Raw genomic sequence first — 23,048 nt, 5'->3', positions numbered from 1 at the left:
GCAAATTTCCCCTCCTTTCCAAAACAAAACAATACAATTCAATAATCACTCTCTGTCCCCGCTACTATTGAATTGATCAGGCGACTCCGGTAATATTCCGGTCTAAAACTTGTTAAGAATAAAAGGGAGGGGAATCAAAATCAACCGCGCGTTCCACTTATGAACCAACCGCCAGAGAAAGCGTATGAACAAACAGCTATTCCAGTTTCCTAATTACTCTTCACTCTCTCTCTCCCAAATTTTCAATGCTAGAAAATGAACAAGTAGCCGCAGCTGCCGTTGATAATGGAGGCCTCAGCATTTCGCCTCTTCCTCATACTAGGGTTCCTACTAGCCGTTGCGACGCGCTCTCACGGTGAATCCTCGACATGCCTGACGGTGTACAAAGAAGGCGGCGCTCCGGCGGTCTTTCAATCCCCAAAATGCCCTCGCTGGAAGCACTCCGATTCTCGAACCGCCACCGCGCGTTGCCAATCGGCGATGCTTCAAGGTCGCCGGAGGTACATGGAGGACCGCACTCTCTGTGCTCTCGATCTTCGCATTCCCTTCCCCGGTACCGCAATCTCTCTCTTCTCTCTGTGCTTATCTATGTCTCAATTTGTGTATTGCGGATTTGAATTAGGGTTTCAAATGTTGATTATGTGAAAATTGGAGCAGGTAGGGGAGGGATCAAGGAGGTTACGGTTGGAGTTGTGGCGGTTTTCGATGGTCATAATGGAGCTGAAGCTAGTGATATGGCTTCCAAGCTTTTCTTGGAGTATTTCGTTTTGCATACCTATTTTCTTATTGATGCATCGTACTCTGCTATATTGAAGACAACTGCTGGGAGGTTGGAAACTAGTGAAGATCATTATAATATATCTCGACGGCGTAATTGGGATGGCTTACTTAATGGACATGAATTGGACATTGGAAGGTGATTTTCTATATTCCTTGTTCTTATTTGCTTCTCGTGAACTCGAGATAATAGTGTGCTTTCTACTTCAACCATTGAAAAACTGCATTGCATCTATGACATTTGAAGTATCAGTCGATTAGTAAAGGTGTTATACTTTGAATATCAGACAGTAACTTGTATAGTCTTGGAGTGCTGTGCTGCAACTGACATAAGCTCTTGCTAGTTAAAGATCGTTTTAGTTCGTTTTCCAAGATTCATGTTGAGCTGTATGTTATTAGTTTTTCTACTTCTTGTGGCTTTGGGAATTTTAGTAGTATGCTTTACTGGATTAGTTATTGAAGGTAGTGTATCCGCTTGAAGAAGCTAATCATCTAGTACTAGATTCTATATATACGCTTATAACCTTTGTCTTGTATCCCTGTAATTTTTCTTCTGTCTTCCTGTGTGGCCTTTTAGATTAAATTTTTGGTATTTGAGTATTTATCTCTAGATCGTTCATGAGTTCTCAGGTTTACACATTCATTCAAAGCAACAGTTGATGATTCTTATCACTTTGAAATTCTGAAAGAAGCATTGTTGAGGGCAATTCATGACATTGATGCAAAATTTTCTAAGGTACATTCTATTATAGGTTTCTCTATCTGGTTCTAGTTGTTGTGCAGAATGATTAACGTTCTTACTCATGTGTTGATGTTCCCCATTGAAGGAAGCGTATAGGAAAAATATTGATTCTGGTTCCACAGCCACAGTTGCACTACTTGCTGATGGTCAAATCTTAGTTGCCAATATTGGAGACTCAAAGGCTTTTCTTTGCTCAGAAAAATTTAGATCTCGGGCAGAGGCTAAAGGTCAGTAAATTTATCCTAAAATGGAGATGAATTGTTTCGAAGCAGATTTTCTTAAGAAAGCAAATAGTATAATGAGAATCTGAAGTGATCTATTAATGCTCCTTCTCTTCCCCCCTCTCTCCAACCACCTTCATGTATGTTCAAATAGGGGTACGATTTAGCTTGTGTTTCAAAAGGATGAAAGATAAGTAAATGATAGGAGTTATTTATTTTCCGGTGGTTTACATAATGCAGCCGCTTATTTAAGATTATACAGGCAGGAAAGAAGTAATGGTGCTATTTCACGCCTAAGAAACCATGAAAACTTTGGATTGACTTCCTCCGCTGGACTCATGCATTTTTCAGTTAAGGAACTGACAAGAGATCATCATCCGGACAGAGATGACGAAAGAGTTAGGGTAGAAACTGCTGGTGGCTATGTTTTGGAATGGGGCGGTGTGCCCCGAGTAAATGGAGAACTTGCTATTTCCCGAGCTATCGGTGATGTCTCCTTTAAACGGTGAGTTGAGGAGCAACTGGAATGTAGATACTGTATTTTTTTTCGTAAATTGTACTTTGGAAAAAATTCCAAGAGGTTATATACATTTCCAATAATGAAAAAGAAAAGAAAAGTTTACATTGCTTGTCTTTTATGACACACCAATCTTTATATAAGTTGTTTCATGAAAAGAGAAAAAAACTTAATATCAGTTGGAATTTGTTTTTGATTTTCGTACTATGTTGTGTTCAGTTATGGCGTTACATCTGCACCAGAATTGACAGATTGGCAACCACTGACTGTGAATGATACCTATCTGGTGGCTGCATCTGATGGAGTTTTCGAGAAGATGAGTTTGCAGGATGTTTGTGATTTGTTGTGGGAAGTACGAAGTTTCAATCCCAGGAGATCAAATCTCTCTTCCTCATGTTCATACTCATTAGCTGACTGCATAGTGGATACTGCATTTGAAAAGGGCAGTAGGGATAACGTGGCAGCTGTTGTTGTTCCATTGGCATCTACCGGTTTTTCTGAGAGTTTGTTGAAGAAAAGTTCACATCAAGAGGGAGACAACGATCATGCAGCTTTAGGAATACAGAAGTCGACCTATGAAGGATCAGGTGGGTCTCCTATGCTCTCAGACCTTTTTCTGGACATTCGTTCTATGGATAGGAGTTTCGAGGAGCCCAATTCAAAGATTATGGTCTCCTGCAATGTAACTTGGAATTTCTTTGTATCTATCTGATAAGAATCATCATGAAAAGGTTTTGAATGGATTGTGACCTTGAGAATGCAAGGCACCTCATATAAGCAGAGAAGTTTAGGAAGCAAATGACAAGTAAAAGCCTATAACTGAAAACATAATCTTTTTTTTTTTGGTTTTAACATTATTTTCTTGTTGCACAAACTTTAATTGCTCATCGTCTTATGTATTTATAATTAGTTTTATTATAATGGTCAGGTAATAAGCTCAGTTATGACCTAAAGCAATTGGAGTATGCTCATCCAGTTATTGCCAAGTTTGAGAGGTTGATGGTAAGTCCTTCATCAAATTGTTTATCACAACCTCTTCTTTGTACCTGCAACTATGCTTTTGTCAATTGGAGGCATTTAAATTTCTTTTGATCTGGGATTAAGAACTTCTCTTATCCTATAGAGTAAGATTGTTCTATTATTGCAAACGCTACATGATTATAACAGGCCTTGAACTTTTTGTTTTTCCTTTTGCATCCCAAAAGTTATGTATTATAGAATAATTCATAAATGCTGTGAAGAGAAGTCATCTGACTTCTGAGGAAGTCATAGTGACATATAGTTATTGTGGTGAGTTACGTGCGTATGTTAACACAGAAAGATATTTGCAATTGATTGGAATAACAATTCATTAAATATTAGCGTCACAACTATAATTTTACTCTGTTTGAAGTCATTGAGTTGAATGTCTAACTTTAATGTCACTGTAAGTGTTTGATTTTTTGAGTATTTTCTCTTTCCATCATTATGGTACAATTGAATGATAATTTGACTGCTCTTTCTCTAGGTAGAAGGAAAGCATGGCTGGGTTGGCTGTTTTTATTTATCTGAGAACCTTGATGAACAAGCGGAGCATGTGTTGCAAACAGTAGATGACCATGAAAATTATGTGTATGACCTGCCCCAGGCTCTTCCAGAGGCTCTTGACCAACACTTTGGTGAGTGCAGGTGTCAAACCTAGATTTTCGCTCCATGTTGGTGATGCTCTTTTTATTGAGCAGTAATAACCCACAATGTTGTTGTATCTACCTGAATGGAAACCTCTGAAGTCCTTACAACCTGTTTTTTTAAATAACACTCTCTCCTCTTATTGCTGTGATGGATAGAGTTAAACACAAATAAGTACTCAAACAAATGATTAGTGACCGCAGGCATACATTCATTCCTTATCTTACAGTAATAAATTAAGAATATTATGTGAGTGTGTATTGAATAGTATCTTGTCTATGCTTATTCAGAGCACTTCTAAATGTTTGTTCAATTTTAGGTGGACCTCTAAATTTCTACCATAACCAGAACTTTTGCATGTACCTTGGACTTAATGCTGACAATGCTAGAGATCAATGCATAAATGGCTTTGCCAGTTTCCTTTCTTTGCTCGAATCAATTCCTTTCGATGATGCTGGTTCAAATAATGGATCTTTTGACAATTCAATCCCTGACAGGAGGTACATATCTTTCTTTACTTGATTGACTCTAAATGGACACTGTAGTCAAATTAGAAGTTCAGAACAGATGCTACAAGTAATGCATATTGTTGATGCATAATATAATTATTCAATTGTTGTGCGGGCATTGTCCAATTATTACTGAGGTCTGCAGTATTTCAGACTCCTCTATTTTCAGGATCTGTGATCCTTCTTGTTAGTGGGAAAGACAATAGTTCTCTACTATTAATGTCATTGTTTTGAGTGAGTGATCATAATCGTAACGTAATCTGTATCTACATGATTACACTCACACATACAAACACAAAATCTGAAAGAGATGGGCTTGTAAGAGCAGGAGTGGAGTTCCTGTGGTAATTTCATACTTAGTTGTGTACTTCTCATGAGTGTTTGGCAAAAGTTGAAGGATGGAAATGAATTAGTTAGATTCATATTTCTGGTGTTTGAAGATCATAAACTGTTGTTCTTTAGAATTTATATAGGAAAAAATATAGTAGACGTCAACTTTTTTTTAATTATCCCTCTATCTGGAGCATAGGCATTAATCAAGCAGAGGTTGTTTCATATTGGACCAAAGTAGACCTCTAAATGCCCATCAGAACACCTATTCTGTCATTTTAGGATGTCCTGATACATTTTACTTGCTAGTGAGGCATGGATTCCTATGAAATCATTTTGTACTGTGTCATCAATCCTCCCATATCTTCATTCTTTCGTTGAGTAAGGCATCATTTTCTCCCATTTATGCTTATGTTATGTTATCTGTGTCAGATGTGGATTTGATAAAGTATTTAAGAAACATTCCTTCCTGGCCAGGTATGTACTAAAGAAGAGGTTTGGTCGTGGATCTTATGGTGAAGTATGGTTGGCTTTTAATTGGAACTGTGATCAAGGCAGAAACGCTTCAGACTCAAGTAGGAAAGCTAAAGTATTTCAGTTGGTTTTTTATGTTTGATACCGGAGATTGAAGATTATATATAATATATCTTTTACTCAAAATTTTCGTGTAGGCCTTCGTGACGAAAATATGTTCATCTTAAAACGCATAATGGTAAATTCCTTGATCAATTTAATTTTGACAGGTGGTGCTTAAGTGCATGGTTGACTTCAGATGATTTCATGGTCTCTATGGGGACTGGGGACTTAGGGAGGGGGTTCAAAAATTGACATTTTTGATAAGTAATTACTGAAACTGTTACCTGAGCTAGAATAAATGTTACAGCAAAGCCTAAATGATCAATTGGTAATAGTCATAATACTAATGGATATTTCAGTTTTTGACTTTATATAAGAACCTATAGCTTTACCTTTACATAAGAACCTATGGCTTAACCTTGTCCCAATTAACACTTTCTTTCTCATGAAATTTCATAAACCAAAATTAAAATTTAGTTGACTTTTCTATCACTTAGCTTTCAAACTAGGACACCTTGAGTTCACTAGATATTGTTGCTTCCAGACTTCAAGTTTTTCTTTTTAAAATGTAGAGTGATTTGCTTTTGTACTGTTTTGCTTCGTCTTGTGATTTGAGATGATCATTTGCTATATTCCATGTTTGTAACAGTGATTTTATTTAAAATGTTTTGGACGTTTCAAATTCTGATATTGGAATATCAGTAAAAGTTTTACTAGTGATCTGATGTTATTTGTAACAGGTGGAGAAAGGGGCCGCTGTTTATTTAAGTGGTTTACGTGAAAAGTATTTTGGAGAAATTTTTCTCAATGCATCTAATTGTCTTGGAGGTTCACTATCAGCTGCCACATCAAATACTGTTTTAAATGTATCATGGTTCAATTTCTATGGTCTAGTAGAAAGAAATGATTCAAGGGCAGATGAAACGGGAAATAGTTGGACTACTGAAAGCATGTTTGGAAACAAATTTAGACTGCATACTGATTTATATGAAGAAGGTCTGAACCATATTGCTAGATATGTTGAATCTTTCGAATCTCGAGCAAATGAAATATGGCTGGTATTCCGTTATGAGGGTATGTCTTTATCGAAGCTTATGTATACTGTCGAAGAAGACACGAATGCTGATGAAGGAAGGAATGAAAAAGTTAAGCATGTACAGATCTTGCGTCCGTCGAAATGGTGGCATTGGTTGAAGACAACAAAAGAAGGACATGAGCAAATGCGCAGTCTTATATGGCAGCTGGTACGCTCTAATTTCCAGCAAATGTTTCACTAGTTATATTATTGATATACATATTTCTATCTTGTATAGATGGGTTGCTTGGATGGATGGATGTCATACCATTAACTTGTACTGGTTTGACATGTATAAGGTGGACGAATATTCTTTGATTCATGTTAATTTCGTATATGGAAGGGTTGTCATTCTTTTCGAGGTCAGATTAATACCATTGAGCAATTTCCTGTTGAAAAAATTGTTCAGGAGATTGCCTTGTCATGCAGGGATAACTCTGAGTTTATTAAGTTTATAAACAGCTATATGCTGAGGGAAATAACCACCCACTAGTTGTTTCCATGCCCATCGACCATTCTTGCCGAGAATTAGTCTTGTATTCAGTTGTTTCATATACCATCTGGCATTTTTTTTTGTCTTTGTCTTTGATATACCAAATTCTGACATTCTTATGTTTGTGCTTTGTGTCCAATGCACTCATGACCTGATTCATGTTACTCAGTTGATGGCGTTGAAGTCCTGTCACGACCGCAATATTACCCACAGAGATATTAAACCTGGTGAGTGCATCATTCCAGTAATTGTAATTATTATTACTGCTTATGTAAAATTTCATATAAAAAGCAAGTTGCAAATATGTATGAGTGTTAAAGATGGCTTTATTTATTTGGAACTAGTAATGGTTTTTTTTTTCCCACTTTCCTTCTGTTAGTTGTAAAGACATGAGATATACTGGAAAAGCATAGTTAGCATACTTTCAGGACACATTGATACTATTTGTATCATCAAGGCTGAATGTTCTTTCAAAGTATTGAAAGACAGGCATCTATAATTATCTAATGCTTTCAGATCTCTAAAGCTTATGTTTCATATATGGTAGAAAACATGGTTCTATGCTTTGAAGAGCAAGACACTGGGAGGTGTTTGAAAGCAATTCCACATGGACAAAATTTTACCACCAAAATGTGAGTTCATCTTACTGGTTTAGTGTGTCTGTTAAGATTCTATTGTATATTGTTTCAAATTGGTGTTATAACCTGCATTTTGCGTTACAAGGGTCTCCATCTGATAAGATTGTATTTAGATATTGGTAAGATATGTTTGGAGTTGAACTCACCGACGTATTGCGTTCTAGGATATTTTAGATGGAATATTTTAAATCTTTAATCTTTTGTATTCCTTTGCTATGATGGTCTTTGGTATTAAGAGATTTTTTTCTATTTTTTTTTTTAAACTTTATATGAATGCTACTGGAGTCAAACTCATTAAGCTGCATTACATATGTAACATGAAAGTAAAGAAGAGTTGTCTCTGTGATGTGTGAGTTTTATTATCATAAGTTAGGTTCTTATTTTTGTACATATGTATCCTAGTTTAATTTGTTGTCTGAGTTTCTTCTCCCACTGGCTCCCTTCCCTTCTTAATTGAATCAATTGATTAAACAAGCTGCTTCAACAATGTAGTTAGGCAAGGTGGTGTTAATGCGTTTAATGAATTTGTTTTCACGTTGTCTTCTATTCACTTGTCATAAATAAGAGTATTTTATTTCCCTGTGTTTTTCAATTTATGAAATGTGCATTGATGTCTTTGCGCATCATTTAGGCGCATCATTGACTTTGGTAGTGCAATGGACGCATTTACTTTGAAGCATTTGTATGGTTCCATCGGACCATCCAGGTATCTCTTCTATTGTCGCTACTTTTGGAACTAATATATTTTGTTCAAAATTGTATTGAATTTGCATTCAATATTGATTGTCGTGTTTCTGCAGAGCTGAACAAACGAATGAATATACTCCTCCTGAAGCCTTACTTCATGCTAATTGGTATCAGAGGCCAACAAACACAACTTTGAAGTATGTTTATACATGATATAAACTCAGCTCCCGATCCACATTTGTAAATGACTGTTTTTATGTATAAATAATGTCATTTAAACCTACCCTTGATCTGGTTTAAGTTTAATTTCTTGGCAGGTATGATATGTGGAGTGTCGGTGTTGTGATCTTAGAGTTGATCTTAGGATCACCAAATGTTTTTGAGATCTCTGGTTACACACGTGCTCTTTTAGACCAGCATCTTGAAGGATGGAATGAAGGCTTGAAGGAGCTAGCATACAAGTTAGTTTCGTTATCAAGAAATCCTTAACTATGGTTTTTGAGTATAAGGCTTAATTTGTATGTGTACCTCTTCGCGACAGGCTTAGAGCACTGATGGAGCTCTGTATACTAATCCCTGGTAGTTTCTTACAGCATCACCACACAGACCGAGTAAGCTTACCTTCTTTCATCACTATATTTGAGTAATATTTCTAAATATTATTGCTTTAAGGGATAAGCTTTTGCAAAAGCATGAAGATGAAGGTAAATCACTTTTTCAAGTTTGCAAACAAGTATGTGGTTACAAACATAGATATGTATAGTGCACCTATAGAAACATGAGCATAATGTCAGCATTGAATCATTTTGTGATAAATTTGTGAACATGATGGTTAGTATTAGAATAATACAGAATGATGTTTCATAGGGATCCTTCTCATTTTTGTTCCATTAAATATTATATGTGGGAAATGCATGGTTTGCCGAGTGAGAAGTTTGAACTTTCCCTAAAGGCCTAAACCATTTAAAAATGGTAATATCTTGGAGAAATGTTATACCTAGTATTGCTCTTTCACTTCTTTTGAGTTTTTCTTTCACTTCTGGATAGTACTTATCCAATGGATTTCACTTTTGAATTTTTGAGTTCAGGTTGGAGCATCACCAGCTTCCTGGAAATGCTCGGAAGAATTTTTCTCCCAGCAAATAAAGAGCAGGGATCCTCTTAAACTGGGGTTAGTAAATGATTATATCAGTTGTGTCTTATCAATGTTATCATACATGGTCTCTTGTCTATATTCTTTGTTCATTAATTATTGAGTCCTTGGAAATATATTGTAGGTTTCCAAATGTTTGGGCTTTGCGGCTGGTGCGTCAGCTTTTACTCTGGGACCCTGTAAGTTGAATTTAACATTTGTTTTAGAGACGGTACCTAAGCTGCTAAGCATCATGCAACTCTTAGCTATCTAGCACTAATTTGGTTATTGAGCAAATTTAGAAATTTTGATATGATTTAAACGATTGCATGATAGGAAGAAAGGTTGAGCGTTGATGATGCTTTGCGGCATCCATATTTCCAGCATCCTCCCACAGATTAAGTTAATGGGAAGTAGTGCATCCATTATGTACAGTGCTTCAAACTGATTTTAGAGGTACTTTCCCTATATAACCACATAATGTTTTTACCATCATTGGTTTAGGAGTAATGATTGTTTACTTATTTGCTTATTTATGGAGTGCAGGTTTTACATGCAGGTCAAAGCTTTCATTCGTCGTAAAATGTTTTCCAACTGCTACCACCATTTTGAGGGACGTGGAATCTGGAGATGCTTTGTTCTTCATCATCTTTAGGATCTTCAACTGTACATATGTAGAACTTGTGAAGCTAACTGTACATATGGGACTTGGGTTCTCTAGTTGTATGGTAAAAGTAACCATTAGTCTTAAACGAATTCCAGTGTTTTATTGGGTTAATTTTAGTTGTCTGTATAAAACATGGGTAACTTACCGATTTGAATAAATTATATAGCCAACTGCATAGATTACAAAATTTTGACCTGTAAAAAAAGGTGTTTACACGTATACTTGAATGCTAGTATACACGGTGAAGATACAACTTGGAACTAATTTCATCTTATAATTTTCAATTTCTCTGTTCATGGCTCATGGCTGTTTACACGGCTGTGAAGCTCCAGCATCTCTTGATGGTTTGGGTCGACAGAGAGGGCAGCTCGACAGTCTCGCAGTGCACCCATTACATCCCCAATGTGCTCATGGAATGCAGCCCGTAAGTGCAGAAGGTGGAGGTCAGCTTTGAATGCAATGGCCTTTGATAGTTCTGCAATTGCCTCTTTTTCTTTGTGGCTGTCCATCAACACTGAAACATCAACAACCAAATAGGTCCATTTCAGTGCCATTCGGAAAGGAGAATAAAACCAATATATGGATGATTGAGAAAGATTGAAAACCAAACCTGCAGCTCTATATCTGTAAGGGTATACGCGAAGTGGATCTAATCGGGTGACCATCTCCAGATCTGTCTTTGTCAGTTCACGATCACAGTATTCAGATCTCTTCTCATAGGCAGATGCATTATTCCGGGCTTTCTCAATCAGTTTGGTCATTTCTTCATAGGCACCGGCCTTGTCGTTTTTTAGATAATGAACCCTAGCAAGACCCTGGTGGGCTCGGGTGTGCCGGATCTTAAGAGCATTGATGTAGCAATCAGCTGCCAACTCTAACTTCCCACAGTCAACATAAACACTTCCGAGGTTGTTTAGTGCCTGGCAAAAGAGAAGTGAAGGATATAGGTCAGAATACGCTAAGAAACTTAAGATGATCAGCACTTCAAATCAACAGCTTCTTTCAAAGCTCTGACAAAATGACAATTCCCTTTTAGTTTTAGGAATCTACATTAGAACTGCAGGATAAGATATCTTTATAATCACCAGCACTCTAGTCGAGTGGAATGAAATACTTTGCTGATATGGTGGCATCAACATCATACCTGGCCTTTCCGCAATCTGTCTGAGGGGCATTTCAATGCATCTTCTAGGAGAGAAACAACAGTTGAGGAACATGATGGATCTTGGCTAGAGTCTGCCAGTGCATATGCTTTCAAGAAAAATGCCTCAAAGGATCTTTTGATTTTGATAGATTCCTCAGCTTTACGGAGCCCTTCCTCACAGTGGCCTGTGTCATATAAGATCCATCCCTCATACACCAACTTTTCATGTTCGCTGGATGCATGTTGACGAGCTAATTGTAAACTCCGCATCGCAGCTTCAGGACAGTTCAACCTGATCAAGTAAAGACATGAGATTTCCATTCACATTCTAATCTTTGGCATAAAATGCTACCACTTATATCACAGAGAAGACATATGATTAAAGGCATGACTTCAAAACCAGGGAAAAAGAAAATTAATCAACAATTTGGAAGTGACTGTATTTGGCACATATTTGGATTTCCAAACTAGCATGGGACAGCAGGCAGGACTTTGGAACCACAAAGACCTAGACGAATCTTAAAAAATCAGGAAGTCATTTTATTTCTCCATAAACACATTTGGAGTTCTCAAATATATATCGATTAAACATACGAATACTCATTTTAAAGGATAAATAACAAAAATTTGGCCCTGAGGTCCAAAACTTACCTGAGGAGAAGCAAAGACTGTCTGAAATAGAGAACACCTTTTGCCGCATCAGATTCAAGCATCTGATAAATAACAGAGAGGGACCCAATATCATCAACTGAAGACCACCGATCATACAATTGCAACCAACAATCTGCTGTTGTCCAATTTTCAACATGCTCACGGACAAGTGTACGAAGTTGGGATGCTGCAACACGTCCCTCCAACATCCTATAATCTGGGCAGAGAGTAAGAATTGCTTGAACATCACAAATGGCTGATTTATAATCCTCAAGAGCAAGGTAGAAGCAGAAACGAAGCTCTAAGCAATCCAATGCAAGTTTAAACCCAAGAACCCGATTAATTTCTGCAAGTGCAGCTTGAGAGTTGTTTTTTCTCATTAGTGTAGCTGCACGATACATGTATGGGTAAGTAAGAGTTGGGTCCAATTCAGTTGCTTTCTCAAGGTCTACCCATTTCTTTTCATCTTCACAGTATAATGACCTCTCCTGGTACATCCATCCAAGAGGAATAACAGAGTTGATCACAGAGCTCAGCTTTTCATATGACCAAACTTTGTGGCCTTTGATGTAATCCAGTCTAGCTAAACCAGCAACAGAATAAATATGGCCTGCAGTTAAAGCTTCCTCAAAGAGACGCTTCGCTTCAGCATACTCTTTTCTCAAGAGCCTCAAGCATCCCAACTGATGGGATGCCAGCAGTCTTTGCCTATCATTTTCAGAAAACTCTACCAACCGTTCCAGAAAACAAGCTGTTATATCTGACTGAGGATCAAGGTTCATAGCAACTTCACTCAATAGACAGTACAGTGAAAAGGAGCCTGGTCCAACCATGATTGATCTCTGCTCTCTATCAGCATGCTTGAACAGCTCCACCACCCGCTCGTCATTCAAACAATTAGGAAGATCATCTAAGAAAACTTGTAAACATGATGCAGCTAGGACACGACAGTTCTCTTCAAGCGCATACTCCACGAGTTCCACTGCATCATCTCTAGAAGACACAAGGGAAGCAAGTTTCCTGTCACAAGCATCTTTGAGCTTTTCGCAACAGAATTTATTAGCAAAAGCTAATATTTCCAACAAAAGATGAGGAGGGAATTCTCGCAAACTGCCTGTTTTACTGAACTCGTTGATTTCCTTCATACCAGATGCAGAGATATTATTTTTTGACAGATCTATGTCCTCGCTAAGTGATTCTGAGAAACACCCATTAAGCATGGCATCAAATGGAGCCGAAAGGCTGGATATTTTCTGCCTATCACAAACTATTTTCTCACCCTCAATTTTAAACTTGACTTGTCTTGACATCTTGTTCCCACTCATTGAAATAGTCTCATGGGTACTAGTCTCACTTCCATCCACAGGAAGCTGAGCTAAAACATCAACTGGCCCAAATTCTTGTGCACATTTTCCGCACGAGGAAAGCAAGTCCGAAATATGCTCTTCCCCTTGCTTCTCATACTTCAACCATGCTGCAAACACAAGCTTCTCATGAACACTGTTGGCTTTCTGCCAAGCTGCACGGAGGCTTCTCCGCATCAGCTTGACTTCTCCAAGGCCTCTAAAGACCTGGAACTGTAACAAATAAAGATTTGACTGCTCCTGTGGAGGACACAACTCAAGTTCTTCATGAATTTGAGCCAAAACCTCCACATAATCAACCGGCTTATAAAATGGGAGTATAGGCGGCTCAGGCACCTTTATAAGAGATTCTCTACAACAATTCCAACACCCCAAAAAAACCCCAACCGAAACCGAAGATCAATATGCTGAATTGGAACATATAAACATTGATTCAAACTAAAAAGCAACTCCAAAATAACAAAACTTACATAGAAGAAGATGAAGGGAAGGAGGAGGAGTTTGAGTTTGAGTTTGAGTTCGATGACAGCTTTGAAAGCTTCCCTCTTTCAACTTGGAGCCAAGACTGTGGATTGAGAGCATTGAGCTGCGACTCTTTACAAGACTCGGAGGGAAAGAAAGTCCTCATAGGGCATAAGACCCTAAGCAGCTCCCAGATCTCCAAAACGGCCAGATGGGTTTTTCTCCTCCAAGATTCAAATCACCCAGTAATGCTCCAAACCACTCAGCTGATAAATCATACACAAAAATTCAAAAAATCACAACCAAAGCCAAAACACCATCAATGTCCAAATGGACTAATCATATCAACAAATTCATACACCCAGAAACAGACATATAAGCTTTCATGCGTTTTCAGTTCCACCACAAATATTACAAGTCCCTAAGATCTCTATCAGAAACAAGGACTCACATTAGAGCCCACAGAACCCAATCCCCTCGTAAAATAGCCAAATCACCATAACCAAACAAAATGACTGAATGAGAGAGAAACAGAGAGATAAGAGAGAAAGAGACCCACTTCACTTTAAAGGCACCAATCTACAGCAGGACCCGTTACAAGCTCTGAGAGAAGAGAGAGAGAGAGAGAGCTTCAGAGACATAGATAATGGGGACCAAAACTGAAGGGAATCCAAATGAAAAATGCCCCCTTTAACTTTGCCTTGTTTGCCAAAAGAGAAAGTTTCATCCTTTTCTCCTTTCTCTCCCACTTTTCTTCTTCAAAAACTCATCTTGGAGCAATAAAAATGAGAAAATTTACACACTCCAAGTTGGACTTTTTATCAGGAAAACGACGACGTCACTTGGTTTTGGAGAGGAGCCTAAAATCTAAAAAATCCTATTGATTTGGCTGGATTGTCTGGTTTACAACTTTACATTACACATCAAATAATTCACTATCAGTAATCGTCTCTCCGCAATCACAATGGGTCCTTGGAATTTATTCTATTAATTAGATTACACTGATTAAGAATGTTAATAATGGTCTTAGGCCAGTCTGTCTAATTTTGTTTTTGGAGAATAATCCAAAGAAATTATCAAATGGGTTCCCAAATTTGGATTCATATAATGAAGCTTAGTTACCAAATTGACAAACATACAATGAATGCAGTTCATGTTTTCTTACCTTAAAAATTGGTCCATTATACGATGAATGCAATTGAATTTTTTCTTGCCTTTAAAATTTTTTCCTTATAAAAACAACTCTAATTACAGTCACCCGTTTTTAATCACAAGTATTAGGTACTGATGAAGCGAAATTGACACTTATGTTTGGTTTAATTTTTATTGGTTCGAAGCCGCTACCGACACTCATCTACTAACTTTGTAAGCCTCATGGTGTATTGAAAATCTCGTAGCTCCATTAGAGAAATTACCAACGGTCGCTCTTGATTGTATTATCTATAATATTAGTAACTTCCTAACCCATTTGATTGAGAAAATAAGGTAAAAACTAGGTAAGATTTTAGATGTGAGAAGAGAGTAGTAGGGTACGAGTGAGATACAGACAAGATTATCTCTGTCCCGGAGAAACGAACCGCCCTGCACATGCCTGACACCAGTTCCAGCAAATGCAGATGTTTTCGCGTTTGAATTCTAGGAAAGGGGAACATGCGCAATGACCAAAGTGGCCCTGACATTCGTTTCCTTCTGCATAGTTTAAAGGTTGAAACAGAAGAGTCCTTTAGAATCGACTTCGTCTCTTTGTTGTGGGACAAAAAGAGAATGAGATTGGGAGTCGGCAACTTGACTCGGAAAAGAGCTCAGGCCTTTACTTCTATTATATGTAGCTTTAGACATGAACATGAACCAAGTTTGAATTCATATGCTATACTTCTATATTTGAAAACGTTTTAATCAGTACTTCGACAGGAATGTAAGGTATATATGGATTCTTTATTAGTGATTGAACCAATAAGGCGATACATATGTATAATTCTAAAAGTAAGATAAATATTAGATTGGAACTCGGTTCAATTGTGCAATTGTGTTTAGGTTGTAGAGTTGTTGAAATGTGAGGATGATCTGCATGTTTAAGTGTTCGTCATGTAGGCTAACTCCATTTTTGATTCCAAATGCTCAAATGAGTCAAATCTCATATCCAACAAGAGTTTTACACTACTACAACATTGATTAACATGGGTTTCATAATGTCATAAAGTTTGGTATGGTTTTAGACCTTGGTTTAGGCAACAACGAGGGTGTCGTGCAACTCACCGTATGTAAGTTGGTGAAAGATGAGTGTTTATAATTTGACTCCGAACAATTAAAAACAACAAATTATTTTACAAAAGATCTAAAACCAACTATTATTATATTATTTTAACTCCAAATTAACCATCCATGCCACCAATACTATTAATTAGTTATTGTAAATAAGTGATCAGTTTCAATGAATAAGTAACGATCTAATATCTTCTTATCAGTTTAATAATGATCTAATAAATCTGTTCATACACATGCACTAGTGCCAGCACACTAACAAGCTAGGGGACTATGTTTGTGGGCAAGTGTCATTGTTGAAAGGGGAGTCAATTTCTTGTGTGGAGGAAGTGGATTGTGAAAGGAATAATATCGTTTGTTTTGGTGATTGATCACTCACTACTCACTACTGTATATAATAGCTGGAGAAAAAGACACAACTTCCATGTAGTACTCCTACTAGTAATAACAGCAGTCACAGCGTCCTGTGTGGTGAGAGTTTAGATTCGTTTCATTGTATGTCATTCTGAAGATATCATCATCATGAGGAAATAGACTCCACGCCAACACCATTTATATTACATAATTAATATTGATAGCTGCTTTGAACAAGTTTTTTCCAATCAGACACTATTTTCTAGCATTTCTCTTTTCTTCTTCTTAATTCTTATCCTTCTGTGCTGTTTCTCATGTCATCATGATGCAAGTTTGCGTCACACAATATGAACAAGCTCCTCTTTTTCAGCAGGCTCTGAGCTTCGCATGTTTCATGTCCTTGCTTCATTGCTGGGCTTCAGGCATATATAGAGCTCATAAAATTAAAACTGCACTTCTGTCTCTTTTAGTATGTAAACTCAAAGATCCAAACTATTCGTTTTTCATGTATTGTCATGATCATTCCTGCCAAAACAAACATTTGAACAAAAACCGTCTCGTCAAAAAATTCTAATGATTACTAGGTACGCATGCATGATCGATGTTGTATATAATATATTGAGGTACGGTTATGAGAAATAGGGTTCACCATTTTCTTGCGTACTCTAAAAGAAGTGCATGATAAACAAAATGCATGTTCTCCTGATATGACTAAGTTTGTTTGATCCTAAATTATATATGTACATAAACCCTTAACCCTAGCACACGATACTAAACTAATACTAATTTAAGATGCATGCAAAATTACTACATAAAGATGGATAAGCCCTGCATCAATGAGTTAGTTAGTTAAAGATGGAGGAGCTACATGCGTACCCTGTAACTCCGCTGCGGCACCTTCTTAAAGGTAGCCCACACCAGATCAACGTACAACGGAAACTGCGCTATAGCGAAAAACGACACCGGCAAACACGATATTGCATACACCGGAAACGCCGCGTACTTGAGTTTGTCTTTGAGCACGAAGAAGTGTCCGGCACAAAACGATATCAGCATAAAAGTGATGGACAAAAACAGCGACGTCAGGCCGAACAAGAGCTTTCTCGGCAGGTTCTTCTCGAAGTCCCTCTCCTCATACCGTGACGTCAAAATGGCCAGGAACATCACCATTGATGTGATGGAGAAGCAAAGGGCCACGAGGGAGGCGATGGCGAAGATCTCGAAAGCCGGTTGGTTTTCAAGGGTGGGTCTGCCGTTTCTCTCGTCGATGCCGCCGGGGACGGTGGTGGCGGTGGCGAAGGCGACGGTGGCGACGAGAGCAGCCACGACGGAGCAAGACTGTGAGGTTTTGGTCAGCCACTTCCCGCCGTCTATGACAATTTGGGTGTGGGATTCGGTGAAGATGTCCTTTGCGGTTTTGCTATTCTTGTTGTGTCGGATGAAGAAGTGGAACGACATTGAGTTTTTCACAAACTGCACACCATGGGTTGGACGTCAGTACTCAATAATAGAAATATTTACTAATTTAGAAAGAAAAATAACATGAATCGATATCAATTAGAATGAGAGACGGTGAAATTGGTACGAGAATATTTCATTTTCATTCATTGTTCATCTCATAATGGATTCCAAATCGAAATCAAGTCATGACGGATGTGGCGTAACTAGAAATGCTAGTTAGAAGGGTCAAAACTTACATGATGGCGATTATACCAAACAAGAATTTCGTCAAATAATAGATTGATTATACGGGAAAAAAAACTTACATATATTAGCTTATATAAATATGTCGTTCTTATGACTTTAGTTGATTATTTAGAGACAGATATTCATGGTACATATATTTACATATGGAGTAACCATTTCATAGCTTATATCAAATCATAATTTTGCCCTATTTCTCTAAACTACTCGACAACACATAGTAAAACATATTGGTTATGTCTATCGAATCTACGTGCAAAACAAAAAGAATTCGGTTATTTGAGCTATCTTTATTGATTGATCTTGCCTATACTAAAGAAAGAGTAATATCGCAATGACTGTTTAACTCGGCATTTGTGGGTGAGAAAGTGAGAAACACCAAAGACGACACTAGAGCAAAGACAGATTGACCATGAGAAAGAAGAATAAGAGTATAAACTTTAACATATATCTTTAGTTAATCAGTTAATAAATAAAATGCAGAATATATTTAAAGATGGTGGAGACGAGTCCGATTAATGGACTTGTGGGGGTGAATGGGGGCATAAGTTCAAAACTTTTAAACATATTTCTCCTTTACTTTCATATTTTCTCATATAATTAGGAGGATCATTAATCTAATATATTATTAAATATTAAACCAATGGTTGGTTAGTTCAGGAATTGAGAAGGGTCTGCTCGCCCTCCCTTGCTTACGCCTCTATTGACGGTCTATCTATGCAGGCATGAAGGAAATTTTACCTCTAGATCATAATATATAGCTACTTGAACAGGGCATGCGTGAGGGGAATTTTACCTCTTCATCAAATATATAGTCCACTTGAAGTATCAACAATATTACCAGATTAGTAATCTCATGTCACCGAGAGAACATAAGTATTATTTGTTTCTAAACAAATTTGGTTTGGTTTCACGGTTATTTCTCTTTGCTCTACAGAACACAGTATCCTGGGTTTCATAAAAATATGCTTTTTTGTTCTGTCCAACGGGAGTTTGAGGGTGGTCAGAGGGTGGCCGTGCTCCAGATGGATGGTGGTGGTGGAGCCAAGAGTAATCGGAGGCCTTGTGCGAATTTAAAGATGTGGTTTTTTTGTTTTTTGGACTGAGTGGCCTATTTTATTTTGCTTTAGGCAAGAAAATATAGATTAGGAATATATGTATATACACACACACTAGGACATTTAAATAAGCATGAACCGCTATAATGTCATGAATAATAAGCATATCCAAACGAAGCATGAAGAGAAAGTAATTAGCGACCCTAGAATAAGGTATATAAAGCAACATTGCATTACATTTCATATCAAATAACTAGTGTTTAATTTAGTATAATAATGTAACAATAAGAACTAGAAAATGAATACGATTATCCATGATGTTCTATGTGTAGACAGTTTAAATTTTTCAATTGTTAACTAGAGTTTAGGCGCTATATATGTTGTCTCCGAATTCTAATGTATTTACCGATTAATTATATAAATAGTTATGTGTCTACATTCTTCTTAAAAAAAAAACTAGAAGATGGAATAGAAAGCAAAAAAAACAAAATGGTAGAAAGCAAACAAAGAAGAGTAACAATAAGAACTCAAGATGGAATAGCAAAACAAAGGAGAAAAAAAGTGGAAAAGTAAACCTAACTGGCTGGAAAGAAAGAGTGAAAGACTGAAAGTCAACAAAAAAAAAAGAAGGTAATAAAGGAAAGAAAATTGCAGAAAGGAAGAAAGCAAAAAACAAAAGGTCAAAAACAAAGAAAATTGCACTAATCAGAATTCGAAATTGGGTGGGGAGAAGATAAAGAATAAGCTTTGACCAACTGAGGTAGAAGTCTTAAGGCATTTTGCATATTTGTACATGGCATATAGTGGCCCTGTGCAGCTGCACAACCAGCACAGCCCAAGTTGCTGCTGGTTTGCTTGTTCGCTGCGAGATTGCTCCGGCAGGGCGTTGGCGGTGGGAGAGGAGGACGGGATTGGCGGCGTGAAGTTAAAGGGAGATCGTGGTGGCTCTGGTCGATCTGGTTTGGTTTTGACCTGGGTTTATCACGTCTGTTTACAGATCAAGAAGGGTGAAACGCCTCTCCTGGATCAGACGGCGACGACGTCAGCACCGTGGCGGGGCGGTGGGGCAGCGGCCAGTTCTATTGGGCCGGATCCTGAAGTAGGCAGACTCTTGAAGTCCATTGGAGGGTGATTGGGCTTGGCCTAGGTCTGGCTAGTTTTGTTTTTTTGGTTTGTTTTCTGTTTTTTCTTGGTTTTTTAGTTTTCTGTTTTTTGGTTTGGTGTTGTTTGTCTGTCGTTCCTCCCTTTTGGGCGAGGGTGTTAGTGATGGTCTTGGTTGGTACGTGTTGTTGGTGGTTTTGGTAGGGTTATATTTGGTTGTCATGTCCAGGGACTGCCAGTGTTAACGTCGGTGTTTTCTTGTTGTCAATGTAATAAGGAGGTTGCCCATGCATATATGCTAGCAGTTTATATAGTGTTTGGTGGGGTTGTTTCCTCTTGATGTTAGCTATAAGGAGGTATCGAGGCTTCTGGATGGGGTTAAGAGTATGTTACATTTGGACCCTCTTCGATTTATGTTCATTGTAATCGCTGCTGATATATGGGTAGGGAGGAGGATAGGGACCACCAAGATCTCCCATGGTGTAATGATTGGTTATTATTATATAAAGATTTACCTTTCTCAAATAAAAAAAACGACTTTGGTTTCATTTTACTTGTTCAAGTCTCATATCTCATTTATTTTGAACAAGTAAAAATTTTGAAATCGCCGTAAATGAAGACTTTATGTAAGATTGGTTTGAATTGTGTTACCTCATACCATTTGATTTCCCATTGCATTTGCAAGGCAGCACCAGGAATTAGCCAAGGCTTATATTCTCCCAGATTTGCTGCAAGGTGTAATGCACTATTGCCATCTTTATCCACTTGGCAGAAGACGCTTTCTTTCATGATCTTTTTCTTTAGCAAGAGTTGGTACACATGAGGTTGCCTGTTCTCCACAGCCAACAGAACTATATTCTTTTTCTGTGCGTTAAGGTCATGGATGGCCACTGGAAAAAGTTCTAGGATCTTCTCCACCATTTCAGTCACACCATTCTTCGCAGCAATCAAAATGGGTGTTTCCTTCTTTTCCATCTCAGGGGTTTTCTTCTCTGTCGATTCTGGCGACAATGACCCTATACATGTACATAATTAGTTACCACCACAACCATTTCATCAAGTGACAATATCAGACATAGACTAACTCACAACAAGTACCTTTTCCAATGTCTCCTTTTCCTTTGTTTTCGTCTTGGTCAGTAGGTGGAAGTGTCATTGCAGGTTGTTCTAATTCAATGCTTCCAAGGATGATACGGTCGCCATCATCGGAAATTATGTAAGGGTTCATACCACTGTCTTCATTTTCATACATCATAGTACTTTTTAATAGCTTGTCCATGATCTGAACAGCCCATTTGTGCTTTTCTTTCTTGTTCCTTATCTTCTTTATTTCCGTAGACCCTTCAAATATTCAAGGAATATATCTTAAAGCAGGCAATTACATGATCGACTTCTACAGACATATATATACAATTTATTGTAATGAAGATTGGTGGAGACCCATCACCAAGATACCATAAGATGGGAAGGTTGCCATACCTAATCCAAGAACAATCAGCATTGCCTTCGACAAGACCTTGACAAAATTAAAGCATGTGTTGTAAGGACCTGAATTATTTCCTTCAGTAGTTTCTTCAGAGAAGGTGTACTTGTAAGGACCTGAATTTCCTTCAGCAGTTTCTTCAGAGCAGGTGTACTTGTAAGGACCTGAATTTCCTTCAGTAGTTTCTTCAGGGCTCTCTAGATCTGTGGATTCTTTTTGCCTTCTTTCTACTGTATACAAAGAGTATAGTAGTGCAGTACTTTAGCACAGAATATCCAAACTTTGATTGCATGTATAGAATCGACCCATATATAGGTCATAGCTAGGTGCTTGATGTTCAAATGGATTTGATTAGTTCACATACCAAAGACTCGAGCCATTTTCCAGAACACTAGCAAGAAACTGATGCAGGTTTTGTAGTTTTCTGGGTATTTCGGAGCCTTTTCTTTGTTCAATATTGTATTAGTTACCCGCTTATGGAAGTGATCTGCTTCTTCCACATTCAGCTCATCGACCAATATACCTTTGAGAAAACCATACAGAAGAGTGATCGATAAGCAGTTAACATATATGGAATCGTTTGATCGTTCACTCTATAGTTAAGTTTGTACTTACAGTGGTAAATGATTTTGGTCCAAGGTCTAAGGTGGCTACCACTCATGAAAGCAGAAGGCATACCCGCCAGAACATGGAGAGGGGAAAACCCATCTTCATTAACAGAATTGACTAGATCTTCATACAAGGCTAAAATCTGAAATGCCAAATCTGTGAACCACAATTCAGTTTGTTTGTTAATTCATATCATCAGAGGACATAGATAGCTAGCTCATATATGAAAGGGATCAAATTTAGTATAATTACCAAAGTAGTCCCCCAAAATTGCACAGTGCAAGATAGTATCCCCATCTTCCCGCCTACAGTAACTGTAGTATTTTGGATCAGACTCGTTAGGAGTACGAATGTAGTGGAGACACAAGAAGGCGTCTTTTTTACCATGGAGTGCAGCCAAGAAGAGAGGGGTCTCTTTATCTTTGTTGGGAATACCAACCAAAGAAGGATGAACTTTGGCAATGCACTTGCACATTCTCACATTCCCTTGTGCTGCGGCAAAATGGAGAGGAGTATTCCCTCGCTGGTTTTGGAGTTTCAGCTCCTCCAAGGAAACCAGTTTTACTAGTTCTTCAACACGATCCTCTTGGCCATCTAACACTGCTATGTGCAATGCCGTCTCACCTGACTTGGTGATTCTTGCCTTGTGTGCCAGCTGCTTGTTTAGCCTATATGCCTGAACAACTCCTTCCCAATCGCTTTTCATGGCTATCTTGAACAAGTATTTCTTGATGCTCTCACTGTCCATGCCGCGGATCATGGTATCTGTGGCACGAGACATTTCTTCCGGCCCTTCGATCTTGTTAGCCATAAGTGCGCATATT

At 37.9% G+C, this 23,048-nt stretch overlaps 2 protein-coding genes and 1 pseudogene across 3 annotated transcripts; 1 reads left to right on the top strand and 2 right to left on the bottom strand.

The window, feature by feature from the left end:
• The first annotated feature begins 285 nt into the window (after positions 1-285).
• Positions 286-10,215, top strand: LOC101306776 (annotated as a pseudogene). Its single transcript, XR_183983.1, has 21 exons — positions 286-553; positions 658-916; positions 1,408-1,513; positions 1,605-1,746; positions 1,981-2,245; positions 2,477-2,844; positions 3,186-3,259; positions 3,765-3,915; positions 4,245-4,425; positions 5,242-5,476; positions 6,081-6,584; positions 7,078-7,135; positions 7,456-7,540; positions 8,178-8,252; positions 8,347-8,430; positions 8,551-8,694; positions 8,775-8,844; positions 9,322-9,404; positions 9,511-9,565; positions 9,702-9,821; positions 9,912-10,215. The product of XR_183983.1 is annotated as an uncharacterized LOC101306776 (transcript).
• Positions 10,182-14,028, bottom strand: LOC101307073 (ETO1-like protein 1-like). The gene is made up of 5 exons (XM_004290584.1): positions 13,662-14,028; positions 11,828-13,543; positions 11,177-11,468; positions 10,643-10,952; positions 10,182-10,546 (listed from the first exon to the last, which is right to left on the bottom strand). Exons 1-5 carry the CDS (start codon positions 13,817-13,819, stop codon positions 10,326-10,328), a joined length of 2,697 nt encoding a protein of 898 aa, XP_004290632.1. The 5' UTR covers positions 13,820-14,028; the 3' UTR covers positions 10,182-10,325.
• A 2,525-nt stretch (positions 14,029-16,553) lies between these two features.
• Positions 16,554-23,048, bottom strand: LOC101306484. Its single transcript, XM_004290583.1, has 8 exons — positions 22,477-23,048; positions 22,231-22,380; positions 21,980-22,138; positions 21,612-21,845; positions 21,231-21,473; positions 20,784-21,148; positions 17,146-17,742; positions 16,554-16,794 (listed from the first exon to the last, which is right to left on the bottom strand). The coding sequence occupies exons 1-8, from the start codon at positions 23,033-23,035 to the stop codon at positions 16,789-16,791; spliced, it is 2,313 nt and encodes a 770-aa protein (XP_004290631.1). The 5' UTR covers positions 23,036-23,048; the 3' UTR covers positions 16,554-16,788.

Source organism: Fragaria vesca, linkage group LG2, assembly GCF_000184155.1.
Source record: "Fragaria vesca subsp. vesca linkage group LG2, FraVesHawaii_1.0, whole genome shotgun sequence".
In the NCBI taxonomy this organism is placed as follows: Eukaryota; Viridiplantae; Streptophyta; class Magnoliopsida; order Rosales; family Rosaceae; genus Fragaria; species Fragaria vesca.
Note: the sequence above shows the minus strand (reverse complement) of the source record. Positions and strands in the feature narration are given on the sequence as shown.

What these genes read in the sequence shown, in the direction of transcription:
- LOC101306484 (XM_004290583.1), bottom strand. Translation starts at nt 23,035, where the DNA reads ATGGCTAACAAGATCGAAGGGCCGGAAGAAATGTCTCGTGCCACAGAT. An exon ending in GCTGATTGTTCTTGGATTAG is followed by an intron (nt 21,474 to 21,611) that starts GTATGGCAACCT and finishes GAATATTTGAAG; the next exon opens with GGTCTACGGAAATAAAGAAG. An exon ending in AAAAGGAGACATTGGAAAAG is followed by an intron (nt 21,149 to 21,230) that starts GTACTTGTTGTG and finishes GTACATGTATAG; the next exon opens with GGTCATTGTCGCCAGAATCG.
- LOC101307073 (XM_004290584.1), bottom strand. Translation starts at nt 13,819, where the DNA reads ATGAGGACTTTCTTTCCCTCCGAGTCTTGTAAAGAGTCGCAGCTCAAT. An exon ending in TTCCCTTCATCTTCTTCTAT is followed by an intron (nt 13,544 to 13,661) that starts GTAAGTTTTGTT and finishes GAATTGTTGTAG; the next exon opens with AGAATCTCTTATAAAGGTGC. An exon ending in TTACAGATATAGAGCTGCAG is followed by an intron (nt 10,547 to 10,642) that starts GTTTGGTTTTCA and finishes TTGATGTTTCAG; the next exon opens with TGTTGATGGACAGCCACAAA.